Below are 13944 nucleotides of genomic sequence, written 5' to 3' on the forward strand. Positions count from 1 at the left end.
AAAGCAGCACCAGGTAAGAGCAGCCCTGCAGGCCCCACCTCTGCTCTGATGGGTGGGTGTCACTCAGAGCCAGGGGTTCTGGTGCTTTCCTGCTGTGAAACAACATTGCAAAGGAGCTCTGGACAGAAATCTGTCAGGAAGGCTGTAAAATTGATGCAGCTTTTACTGTCCTACCAATGCAAGGTAAGCAAATGACTGAATGTGTCTGGCCATCAGTGCAGATGTGAACTCCAGCTATGCAATCCAACTCCTTCAAAGCTCCTAACTTTGGGTTGTGGCTCCTCACAACCCAAACAGTGAGAGGAAGAAGGTTCCCTTACAGCCTGAATCAGTGCAACACTCCCCTTCTGCATCTGCAGAAACCCCTTGCTTTGAGAGGCAAGTTCAAACTCATTTAACAAAGTCAGTGCCCAAGATAAAACAGGGACCTGAAGAAAAATAATGTGATTGATTTGTGTGACAGCTGAGTCACAAGTGGTCTGGTAGAGGCCATGAAACTAATTACATGGAGTGTGGCAAGACTTAGATTTAAAATGCCAGAAACAAAATACTCCACACTTCAGGACAGCCTAAAGCCCAGTGGGTCAGTGCTAAAAGCCAGGTCCTTTGCAGCCTTCAGTTTCCCAGAATTTCACATTTTTATCATCACTGAGACAATGATGCCTTTCTGAATTTGCAAAAAGGGTGAAGTTGTGCAAAGTTACAATTCACTTGCTGTATTTTTCAGAACATGAGACATGGCAGGAAGAGGGCTGTTTTACAAATATTACTGCCAATCAAATGATCAGAAAAGAATCTAAATGTCAGTCATGTCTTTCTCGAGTCAAAAAGAACTGAAAGACCAGAAGTCCCACTTTGTATGGAAGATGAGACAGCACTTGTCCTCTACCATCTGACACACTACAGCTTATCTAAAGTGATGGCTAACCTGACAAATAGCCTTGTGAGCTCAAGAGAATTATTCTACAAACAGACAGAGGCATGTATTTTTTTCTTCAAAAGGCTGTTTAATCTTAAACTTGAACTGAGCAGAGAAGGGCATTTTGGGGTAGATAACATTCATCCCCTTAGTGCTCCTTGGAAGACTATTGCACTCCCTGTTTAAAAGTGTCAGATTTTGAAACAATTAAACTGTAATAAAGGGAAAATGTGGAGAAGCACCAATGAAGTAGAATACTTGGAGAAATGCATCAAAAAGGATAAAAATCTCTCAGGTTTTATTTAGATAGTTATATTATGAAAGTCCTGCATTTCTTCAGCACTACTATACTGCATGTGTACAAATATTAAGCTCTTGTTGGATTCAGACCTACCCGAGCACCTGCCATCAGCACAGGAGTTCAGTTTCAGCTGGCTGGTCACCTTTGTCACAGACTAATGTCACGAAGGGGATAAAATGTACCCAGACCCTCAAACAATAAACCCAGGAAAAATTAAGTACTGGAGACAGATCCCCACCAATTTCAAAACCTGCAAAACTCAATGAAGTCTGAAAAGGATTAATTGGATGTTTGAAATGCATCGTGTATCAAACTTTCTGGCATTATATTAAAAACATTTTTTTTCTCTACTAATTTCTTTACTCTTTTCCACTCATTTTCTCCACTCCATTTCTTTCTCCCTAATTAAATCACAGCTCATTAGAAATAAGTGGTAGTTTACAGTCAGTCAACACCCTCATATGCCACACATTGTAAAACTGGAATAAGGCAATTTCATCTATATTTCTAAAAACCAAAGCAGGCATAACACTACACAAAGTGTTTGCAAGAATGTTTCTTGAAATTTCTTTGCAGAAATCTTAACTCTACATAACTTCATTTGGATAAATTATTTATTCTGATACAAGTGATAGGCAAATTCTAGAGCATATCTTGGTGCACAAACTCTTTCTCTGTCATTTGCAGTTGTTAACAACTCAGCCTTTGTAATGCTTCTATTTGGGTGTTTATATTATTTTTTCTAACTCCTTCCAAAACTGTAAATTTTATTAGCTTTTTCTATTCAATTAAAAACCCTAATTCTAGGCAACAAGGGGGAAAAAAAGCTTATTGTACGTGGTGCTGAAATGCCAAAGATGCACAATTTACATCCATTCCTACTCTATGAGAATTTGTCATAACAGGAATGAATCCTAAACGAACTTCAACCAAAACAGAATGAAACCTCATACATATTTGCTAGCAAACGTAGCTTACATTTTCATCATGCCAATTACAGCCTATTGCTCCTTCTATTTTAATCCCTGCTTAATGGGCAAGCTTATCTTCCCATTATTCAGGCAACTTTTCTGTTCATGCTTCAGCAATTGCATGACAACTGATTAACAAATCGGGGAACTACTCTTTGACAGCTCTCTTAGAAAAGCACAGAGTTCCCAACATGAAAGACACTGGGACCCTAATTTCTGTTTGAACTAGATGAAAGGCCTTGGATGGTGAGCACTACTAATCATCTCTCACAGTTGAGAAACACATCTTTTTTTCATCACAGGCCTGAAACTGCTTCAGCTGAGATCCAGGGTGACAACACTGCACCAGTTTGGGGTGGCTGAGGAGCTGTTTCCTGAGCTCCCCAGCTCTGTGCTCACTGCTTCATCTTCCCTGCAAAATTCCCAAAGCTGGGGCCGTGGCTCTGTGGGTCAGCTCGAGGCACTGCTGTACAAAAGCCAGGGGGGTTTTGGCTGATTCCCAAACCAACACTCACCTGCACTGAGCACTGGGCTGGCACAAACACCCAGCACCTCCAGACAGGGGCTGCCCCCGTGGGCAAGGCCGGGCACTGCCTGGCCTGCAGGTACACAGAGCACTCCAGTGCCCTGAGCTGCCAGTGCCAGCCAGCAGGAGCTCCAACATTCCCCAAAAACACCAGGGTGGCATTCTGCCCTCAGCTGCCTGCCTGGAGCTCTCCTTGACTTCAACAAAACCACTCAGCCAAAGAGGCTCTGGCCCTCAGGATGCTTTAAGCAGCAAGCCCACCGAGGCAAAGCAGGACCATCATGCTCTAAAAGTTTGAGACATTTAAAATTTGTTTCAAAACTCACATGAATCCGCTTCTCATTTGAAATTCTCAAATCTGCTTTTTAACTCTACACAGAGAGATTTCATCATCTCAAGTCAGATTTTTCACTCCAGGAGTATTATAAAACCAGGAATGAAATACGAATACATGTAAGACACTTTGTGACATCCTAGAAAGCTGTGGTGAAAATACTTCAAAATACAAAATATATAAAATGCGTATATATTTGTAAATTTTGAGCAGCCCAGCACCTGTTTTGTAAGAAGGCTTTCATGGGAGTAATAGCCTCAGCTTTAGCCTACTCCTGTTTCATATCCTGGGCAAGTACAATTCCTGCACTACCAAAGTGCCAAACCTCCACAGACAGTATCTGAAGAATCTCAACATACCCCTTCAGCTACAAATCCCCGCTTTTCCTCAGAACTGTGCTTCGAGCTCCCTGCAGGATAGATAAGAGTTGATCCCCAGAAATGATGTCTTTGAAGAGGATTTGGAATAAATGTATATGTAAGTAAATGCACACATCCACAGCCATTTCCAAGGTCACCACTTATGGGGGCTGCTTGCTTATATGGCTGAGAGCAAAACAAGAACCTCCAGTTGTTCAGCAAGTTCCTTAAGCACAGGCAGAGAATGAGTTATCTCACAGATTAGTGCATAGGGAGAGACAGAAGATGTACAATTAAATTATTTTGATTTGAATCATACTGCATATGTAATAGACATAAAATATGTAATAACCATTCTCCTCACCTGCATTTTCTGGATATGTTAATTATCACCCAGCTGTAAGGCAGATGTAGTACAGTAAGCAATTCTGCCTTTCCTCACAACTTTCTTTCTTTTTCTGCCCTCTGACTTTGCAGACATGTGAGTACCACATATACAGACACACACTGTACATCCAACAACACTTTGGGAGAGGACTGAAACCCCTAAGGCAGAAAAAACACCAGAATTTTTAAAATGGAGCTTTCTCAGGCCAGACTAACACCAATTAGTCTGAGCACCACAGCATGGCCTAACAGAAATTCCATTTGTGAGAGAAGGGCAAATCAAAAGGTGTTACTTACATGTATGAGTCTTCTTTGTTACAGAAATACCTGTAGGGAAGAAACGACACCGGTGTTAGCAAAGCAACCACTGAGTAAATGCTTCTGACATATAATTCATCATTAATCTATTTTATCAGACACACAGCAGCCACTCTAAAGGAGGAATGAAAATTGCCATGATTTGTACGTTCAAGGTGGAAGGATCTCCCCTCTGTGTGAAGATTTTAGTGGTACATTCTCTCCTTACACCTCCCCAGTAATGTTTCAACATGCATTGCTTCAGCTTGGTTGCTGCAATGCAAATCTCCCCACTGCTGGCTTCAAACTGGAGCTGACACAAAAAGAAGATACCAGTAATGCTATGGAAGCCTCCTTTATTTTCCATGGCCAGAAATGTTCCCCCACTCCCATTACAGCACCCAGGGATCTGAGCAGCACAAGTCATTTGCTGTGCCATTAAGTTCAAGCAGTTCCTTGAATGCAAGCTGCAGCTTATGCTCATGAAAACCAAACAAACAGCTCTCTCAATATGACTATTGCTTGTCAGGATTCCAAGCCAGATGCAAATATCTCCAAGCCGTTAAAGATAGACTTTCTGAAGTAATAAAGATGTTTTCATGCTAGACAGGCATGTGGCAGCAATCACCAAGGATGGTCCAGTGCCAGTGAAATCTGAGAGGCATTTCAAAGAAAGCAACAGAGTGAACAGAATGAGGCAAAATTCGTAATACCAAATAAAGATAAAATTAACTCTGTTAAATGTCATTGGAATTCATGCTTGAATACAAACAATATTGTCTCCACTTTAGTAGATAACTGGTGACATACTCAGACCCATCAGTATTTAGGCTTCACTCTCCTTGGGGGTAATTTTATGAGATGATGAGAAGGAGGTTACTGGAAGCAGTAAAAGTATTTGAAACATTTCATTTGTGATCGAGGCCTGTAATGAAATTTTGGAATTGGGATTGTCTGCCTTAATATTCATGAGAAAGGGAGAGAGCTGAATTTCCTTTGCTACCCTCCAACTCCTTCAACCATCTCTTCCAAAACAAATCACTGTGGAAGGAAATAGACTTATTCAGGCTTCTTGGTTGTGGAGCATCTAAGAGAGGCAGCAAATTACAATAACTCAGAAAAATGAAGACACCTTATTTGCAAACACAGAGCTAACTTCCAAAGCAAACAGCTTTCAAATTATTCATGGTTTTGATAGACATATAAAACCCTAGTGCCAATCCCAAATATTGAGCTATCAAGTTTGACATAACTGTCATGAGGACTTTTTTTTAAAATCACACTTATGTTGCTGTTGGCATTTTGGTTTTTAACTACCAAGCTCTACAAGAGTGAGCACTGGGACCTTTGCTTTCCCTGAAAAGTTAAGAGGCTTCAGGCTTTGGGAAGTGAAGTTCTCAGTAGTTCCTTTGGGCAGTTTTGCAAATGTGCAAAACTGGTAAGCAATTTACAGAAATCAGAATAGTAGAACTTGACTATACATGTGTGTTAACTCAAATTGAAAGGCCCTGGCCAAACCTGCACATGCCTCACAAAGGAATCATATTTGTTACAGCCACAAACTGTAGAGCCAAGGTAAGCAACAAAACCAAACACAACAAAAATAAACCCCTTTAGATACAACTATCTACTACAAGGGGAAAACTCATCCTTTAAATTGATAATTTTTAAGAGCAAAACCTCTTGGGTTTTCACTGCAGTCCCAGCACTATTGGCTGGCTCAGGGTAGGGGACAGGGCAGGACAGGGGTGTGCCAAGGAGGGGAGCCCTGTGACAGGAACAGCAGCTCAGGGCAACAACTGGGCCTGAGGGAGAAGGAGCAGAGAGGTCTGAGGCACCTTCATCAAAATGCATTCATGGGATTCATGCAGGGCTTGGGATGAGTGCAAACCCCTCTCTCCAGGTTTTTCCAAGGGTCTGGCTCACCCTGTGAACTGGAGATTACAGCTGCTCTTGGCCCATTGGCTCTTCCAGCAAAAAGAGCATTTTTGCTGCTGTTTGACTCCTTGAGTGACCCCTGAGCATCAGCATCCTCATCTTCACAAACTGTCCTAACATCCCTTGGCAGACCCTCCTGCCTTGCCCTTGCCTATCTGTCTGATTCCTATGATTTTAAGGATGTTTTATGCAATGGAAATGCATAAAGAGGAAAAGGTCTTAAATCTGAACACCATTTGCAAAACTTCCTCTCCCAACACTAGTGCTAATAAATGGATACAGCAGTGCTCTTTCAGCATTATGGGAGCCATATGTGTACTTTTCTCAGAAAATAATGCTTTCTGTAAAATCACTTTGAACAGAAAGTGCTTATGCTGTCACTTCTGATTACTCACAGCCTCTTCACAATGGGATTTGCCACAGCACAAAACAGACTTAGCTGTATTCGCTGACTGAGGACCCACTTTCCCTGGTACATGAAACACTGCACTGATGGAAATATTACTGCTCAGATTTTTCTACCTTTTTTTTTTTTAATGTGAGATGCGTAGTGGGTTTTTCCAAATCAGATGTTTCCATAATAATTACTGATTATCATCTGGTAAAACCTTTTAGCTGGTTTATGCAGATATTTTTAGATAACCTTTTAAAGCAACAGCTTAGAGGTAGATATTTTTGCATTGCCTTCAACATTCCACTGGTGGTTGCACTGAAAACAAACTATTTTGCTTTGAGCTGTGGTTTTAAAGTAGCTGCAATCTGGTGGAACAAGGATAAATGCTGCCAGTGAGCTCAACAGGATTACCTTTAAATTAATCAGTAATCTTCACTGATGTAAAATAAACTATGAAATTTTACCTTTTCACACAGGTAAATCTAAGCGACAGAAAAACTGAGCAAAAAGGTACCAGCATATCCAAAAAGTTATATATATAAATTATATATAAAATCTTAGTTATAATGTATCTATATTTTATGTATCTAAATTATTATTTAATGTATCTATATTATATTTATAATGTAATGTATTTTAGTATATTATATGTATATTACATATAATGTATATTACACTATGTATCTTATAAGATACATTATAACTAGTGAATTAAATATAAACATTGAAGATGCAACACTGAGCAAAAAGGTACCAGCATATCCAAAAAGTTACCTAAATTGTATGTAAGATCTTAGTTATAATGCAGATTAGATTTTAGCATATTATATTAATTGCATATTGTATTCTATTATATGCATATTATATGCATATTATACCATGTATCTTGTATTGTAAGATACATTATAACTAGTGATTTAAACATAAACACTGAAGATGCAACACTGTGATCAGGTTTAGTTGCACTGCAGGAAGCCAATGACTGCTATTCAGAACATCCAAGGTAGGTAATAATAACCTAGAAATGAGTGCTTGTGGAAATAAAAATCAGTCAGAAAACCATTTAATGTAAAAAGGGGGAGTTACAGGACTGTGGCTCTCTCTGGGCCAGGGCTGCATCCCACTTGCATCTACATGTGAATGCCTCTCCTGTGCAGCCAATGCATCAGCTCCCAAAATCAACAGGGTCTCTTGAGAAACCAATTCTGCAAGTCCCGCACACACCAGGAATTTTCTTCACAAGATCAAGCACAATTACCAAGGATTGCTCATGTTTGTAAATATTTCTGAGGACCATCAGTTTATGTAGTAGAGTATGGTGTTTGAGTAGACCCCACAGAATAAAACTAAACCCAACACACCACTGAAAGACAGACTTATTTTTAATAAGCAGAGCACAAAGAAGTTACTGATTCCTTAAAAGAATGTTAGTTAATAAAAAATCCCATTTCTAAATGGGTTTCATTTCAATATGTGATAGGCTGGAGAAGTGAGTGACTGCTTGCCAGCATTAGCACTCTCCTACACTGCCAGCATTCCATAATCTCTGAACAACAAATATAAAAAACATACAGAGAGGAAGAAACAACACTGTAACTTCAGTGTTGCTAATACAGAAAGACTTCCTGACTTAACCAACTAGACTTCAAAGTAAAGCAAAGGAAATGTCATGAAAATATCACAATCTATCAGTGCCATGGTTATCAGTGAGTGAAAGTTTCAGTATTACAGTTATCACAGAATGCATCACTTCCGCAGTGCAATTTGACATTCCTCATCAACACCAAATCTGAAACAAATTAACTTCTTACGCTTTTCATCGTGGCTATGCACTGTTCTTTACAACAACAATTGATTTTTTTTTTTAAATGAAAAGAACTTCAGCACCATTGCCTTTCCCCTCCCACTAACAGTATGTAATTTGCCATGATGGGTGGTATTTACAAAAATAGCTTGCTGGATGCAATGAACTTTGAAAAGAGTATCTACCAACAGAGACAGGATATTCTTTTGCAAGCAGTTAGCCTGACTGACCTTCACTAGCCAACTTCAAATAGAGATAACAATGTCTTAAAGTACAAAAAGAGACTCAGATATTTTATACATCATAAGCTATTTCTCACAGTTGCCCATCCAAATAAAGCAGCATAATGAAACACTGCTTACTCTGTGAACCCAGATCCCTGCTGCTGTTGTACAGTTGTCAGCTCCCCGCATTTCAAGGGGAAATCACACTTTGATGTACAGAAAGATAAGTAAAAAGGTCTTTGTCTGGGAGAATACATTACTCTGCAAAATATCAAAGAATATTCTTGAGTATAATTTTCTTAAACCTCCAAGAAAACTGTCCCTCAGAAGTGTGGATGGATAAACAGAGGCATCACCAGCAGAGCTCCCAGCCCCTCCCCAGGACCTGTGTTAAGCAGCACCGAGTTTGCTCTGCTCTCTGTCCCAGGCAGGTGATCCACACTGCTCTGATGACATTCTGCAGGTGCCATGGGTAGGAGATGCTTTGCACATGTGGGTGTGTGCATCAATACAGGTTTGGGATTTTTAAACTTTCTCCTACCCTCCCCTCAGGCCAGCATTATGTCCCTAGCCTATTTTGGAACTTAGGCATTTTAGGATGGACTGGAAATCCCAGGGAGGAAAAAACCCCAAACCTTAACATTTTAAACTGTAAGCCTCCTGCCTGACACATTGTGTACAATCAGAAAGAAAACATATTACAAGCTTGGATCCCACTGTGTTTCATCCTGTCACTCCAGTTCCTCTTTGCTGTCACCACACAAAGCTGGCAATTATGGCAGAAGAGGATGTGTAACACTGGGACACTTGCAGAGAACATAGCAAGGCAGAATAACAGGTGGATTCAGAAAGGAGTTCACTCTCACAAACTTTAACAGTGGTTTCTGTTTAAGTCTCTGGAGCTCTGGCTTGAAGGAATTTTGTGATCCTTGGGGGTTATTGTTTACACTGACCAAGGTGAAATAACACATATTCAAAGACTGCAAACACAACTTAAATGAATTAACATCTGAGATAAAATCATGTAGCAAAACAGTATCCTTGTCTAGGACAGAGGAGCTGTTAATGATGATCAGCACACACTACTGAAAGTACTCCAAGTAATTTCACTATTTTGTTTCAAAGCTAGACTCCACTGCTCACAGTTCACTCAAGAAAAAATTAAAATTAGATTCTAGGCTAGCATGGATCAAGGACAAGAGCCACTAGGCATGTATGGACAAGAAAGCTTTCCAAAATTATGACACCACCCCTCCAAAATAAAACCTAAATGTCTCTTTTCAAAAAATCCCTCAACTTAAAATTTGATGACATAAATTTTTAAACATTCCAGATTTTCCCAGACTTTTTCACATCTTTTATTGAAAAGGAAACAGATCTTACCATGTGAAACAAGGTTCTAGGTTTTTTCACCAAGTCTAGATCAATCACAATCTCAAATCTATAGGTATATAACAAAGTCAGGGTAATCAGTGTTGACCTAAGTGCTTCTGCACTGAAAAAAACCCATGTTTTTTTTCTGTCTAGGATAGAATAGATAGATTCTATCTATCTGTGTTTCTATCCTAAGATTCATAGCTGTTCCTTGTACCTAAGTTCTATCAACAAATTATTCACAGCTATATTTTTAAGGGTTGCTTTAGCATTACTGCTTGAATCATATGGTTATATCTGAATTACCTACAGAAAAAAATAAAAAATTGTGTTCTGGAAGATTTACTAAAATACAGATACAAAGTATTTGAAAAAAACAGATTAAAAAACCCAAGGATGTTTTAAAAATGTTTTGACATTATTTTACTGAGATAGATGAGTTTTTTAGCCCTTGGAATTCAGACTGGCATCCAACTTCTGAGAGTGACTTCCTGCATCATCCAGGCATTTTATGATTTCATTTTTCAGCAGCTGACAGCCTCCCCTACCTTTAAAGTGAAAATGTGAATACACATGGCTTCTTTCAAAGTTAGAGTATTCATAAGAGAGCAGTCACCACTGTCCTGAGCTGTCCCTGTACAACTGGCAGCTACAAGAATTCCCTGCTCTTCCTACACTTTTCCCAAATAGAGAATTCTTAACAGACTCCAAACTGATTTTCTGATACAAAACTGCTCCTAATATGAACTTTAACCATTTCTTCCTTCTTGCACAACCTCACTGAGAGTCCCTCTGAGCCTTAATATATTTTTGTCCTCACAAATAAACAGTGTGTTACATTAGGAAAAAATAACAAAGAATCTGCATTATCAGCCATAATGTTCTTACATGACAAATGCCACCAGGGAGCAGATGACATATCCATCCCACATTTACACTGTATTCCACAGACTAGAAATCAGAGATAGTTCAGAACTGTATGGAAGACTGTCCAGCAGGAGCCTTTAGAGGAAGAGCACGGATCAGCTTTGTTTTAATGACTCCTTGTTGCACAACTGAGTGAGTGAATCACAAGGGTTTCACACCAGCCTTGCAGAGCAGCACAGTTCCATGGCCAGAATCCAGGCCAATGTACAAAGCTGCACAAACCCAAACAAGCCCCTCCAGTCCTTGGGATGGACAAACAGGGTGTGAGCAGCCCCAGCATTTCCTAAAAGCAGTCCCAGATTTCTGAGTGCTGTATCTTTGCTCAAGCCCCTGTTTCCCAGAGTTTATCAGCGACGGAAGAGCCTTGGCAGGGCATGGCAGACACCACTGTGAGCACGGCACTTGTTCCTTCCTGTGACATTCAAAGAACAGAGTCCCCTTCAGCTGAGGCTCTGTCCTATCAGCACATTATTGGAACAATTTGTTTAACTCACATTCCAGATAAGGGCAAGAAGCTCTGCAATGTGTGCAGTCTCCTGAGGGGAATCAATCATGGAATCATTTAGGCTGGAAAAGAGCTCCAAGATGACTGAGTCCATGGCCTTCCAGTGCCAGTTTTATCCCTGAGCCATGGTCCCACAGCCAATCCTCACTGCTGGCCACCCCTCACTGCCTGCAGTCCTGCCTCAGGGGGGCCTGGCCAGAGAAAACGTCCCAGCAGGTGTGAGTGTGACACAAGCAGCTCTGTTTGTGCAAACTCCCTGCCTGCTGATACTGGGAGGATCAAGCAGCAGCAGCAACACCTGCATGTGTCCATGTGTGTGCTGGAGTCCCCACAATCAAACAGCAACACCTGCATGTGTCCATGTGTGTGCTGGAGCCCCCACAATCAAACAGCAGCACCTGCATGTGTCCATGTGTGTGCTGGAGCCCCCACAATCAAACAGCAGCACCTGCATGTGTCCATGTGTGTGCTGGAGTCCCCACAATCAAACAGCAGCACCTGCATGTGTCCATGTGTGTGCTGGAGTCCCCACAATCAAGCAGCAGCACATGCATGTGTCCATGTGTGTGCTGGAGCCCCCACAATCAGGCAGCCACACCTGCATGTGTCCATGTGTGTGCTGGAGTCCCCACAATCAAGCAGCAACACCTGCATGTGTCCATGTGTGTGCTGGAGCCCCCACAGTGCACACCCCTGCACAGGCAGGGATGGGGCTTTGCTCCTCCACTGTGAAGAATAAAATTATTTTTCACTTGTCTGCTCTCCCCCATCTCCCCCATCAGACATCTCATCCAAGGACACTTTTCAAGTCATTTCAAAGCAACATTTCACTTAAACATTGCTCCTATCAAAGCCTTTCAGGCTGCTTTGTTCAAGACTACTGACAACCTCACATTTAAAAGCATGAGCCTGGCCTCCAAGAGTTCAGGGTATTTCCATAAAATCCAGAAAACTGTCAGGCTACAAACAAAGTGGAGGGTGGGGGCTGCCTTCCTGTGCCTTACCTCAGGCCAACCGAGCCTGAAATCAAAGTGTCCTTCCAGCAGAACTGAAATTCTCAGAGAGAGGCCCAGGAGCTGAGACAGAGCTGAGATAACAACCACAGGGTGCAGCAGTCCCGATCCCACCAGCCCTCACCTCGAGGCAGTCCCTCTAGATGGGAGATAAGGGAAGCCTCAATGCCCCAATTCTGAGCCTTCAGGTACGAGATCTGCCACGTGAACCTCCTCACACAGACTGCTGAAGCTCCTTCAGTATGCAAACAGAACCAAAGTGTAACAAAATCAAAGGGCTGCAGTCCTTTTTACTCACTATTTGTGCAATATTCATTCATTATTTAAGAACATCGCAAAGCTCAACACGTTGCATTATAATTTAAAATTATCTGATGGACATTCTTACATCAGGCAAGGAAAAAAATGGGTTTCTGTTAGAACACGCTTCCAGATAAAATTTTTCTTGTTTTTCTTATTATTCTACCCTATCATATCTTCCAATAAAAGCTGCTGGTTTTAATGCATCCATTGATCTTCTGTGCTGTCACAGACCCTTCAGAGACAACCAGGGAAATGTTTGACCAGAAGAAAACCTGTCCATGAGTTGTCCATAAGTAGGATATGATGATAAATCTCTGCCAAAGCTGGCATGGAAAGCAGTCAGTCAGTAGATGGGCTGCAAGGTGACCTGTGCTCAGTTATATCCAAGTGTTTTCCCTCCTTCTGATCTAAGTCAAATAGGTTTTCTTCTCTTTAAATAAAGAGATCATCAACACTGCTGTCAGTTCAAAATTCAAAAACTCATTACCAGTTCAAACATGAGTCTTAACTGCTTGGTTCTCAGGAATAACCTTTAAAAAAAAGAGTATTTGAGTTCTTAAAAATAAGCAAAATATGTCTGCTTAAAAACTATAGATAACAATTCTTCTAACACTCTTCTGTGAGACATGAAATTTGTACACTCATCAGTGAAAAGGGAGAACCACCTACAATTTATTCATGTATTCAAAGCAGAGCAATACTTTTGTGTGGCCAAACAAAAATGCTACTGTTTGTGCCCCTTGCAGCCAGTGGTGATGGTGTATGGCAGGAGTTCCTGGCAAATTCCTCATGGAATCACAGTAGGATACATCAGGATGTTCTTAGCCCATGTCAAAATGTTCAGCTTCAGAGTTTTAACTGCACACAAAGAGCAGACAATGGACAAATATTTTTTGTATCACCAAGTTGCCTACACCAAAGAGAAAAGCACCTTGCCACTAAGTTTTTTTCTGTGCCACATGCACAGAATAATAATTTAATAAATAATAATAAATACATTTTAGTAGTTCCTACTGCTCTGCTACAAATACAGCCTGGCCAGCTCTGTGATATGATCATTACAATGACAAACAGATCCACGGGCTTTCCAAATGTACAGTGCTGATGGCAGTGGAGAGAGGCTGGCCAGGTTACAAAATTGGGATGAAAAAGGATGCAGGAAAGTTAGAAAATAACTGGAACTCGCTGTATATGTACTTGCTGTGTATTTACCTGAGAGATGGCATTTGGAGCAGCACAATCCCCCCAGTGCACTGAGGGGGCTTCTCTGCCAAGCACGGGTGAAGGACACCACCAAGTGATTTATCAACCCCATTTGCTCTGACATCCAAGTCACTCTGGGACACCTCTGATCCAAATTTAGCCACA

General features: G+C 41.0%; 1 protein-coding gene across 2 annotated transcripts in view; it reads right to left on the reverse strand.

The window, feature by feature from the left end:
* Nucleotides 1-13944, reverse strand: part of RORA (RAR related orphan receptor A) — a 357103-nt gene that overhangs the window by 109630 nt on the left and 233529 nt on the right. For both annotated transcript variants that reach the window (XM_064722610.1, XM_064722611.1), the window contains one exon: nucleotides 4095-4124. In XM_064722610.1, coding sequence (XP_064578680.1) covers nucleotides 4095-4124 — 30 coding nt within the window. The remainder of the gene's footprint in view (nucleotides 1-4094; nucleotides 4125-13944) is intronic.

This window comes from Zonotrichia leucophrys, chromosome 10, assembly GCF_028769735.1.
Source record: "Zonotrichia leucophrys gambelii isolate GWCS_2022_RI chromosome 10, RI_Zleu_2.0, whole genome shotgun sequence".
In the NCBI taxonomy this organism is placed as follows: Eukaryota; Metazoa; Chordata; class Aves; order Passeriformes; family Passerellidae; genus Zonotrichia; species Zonotrichia leucophrys.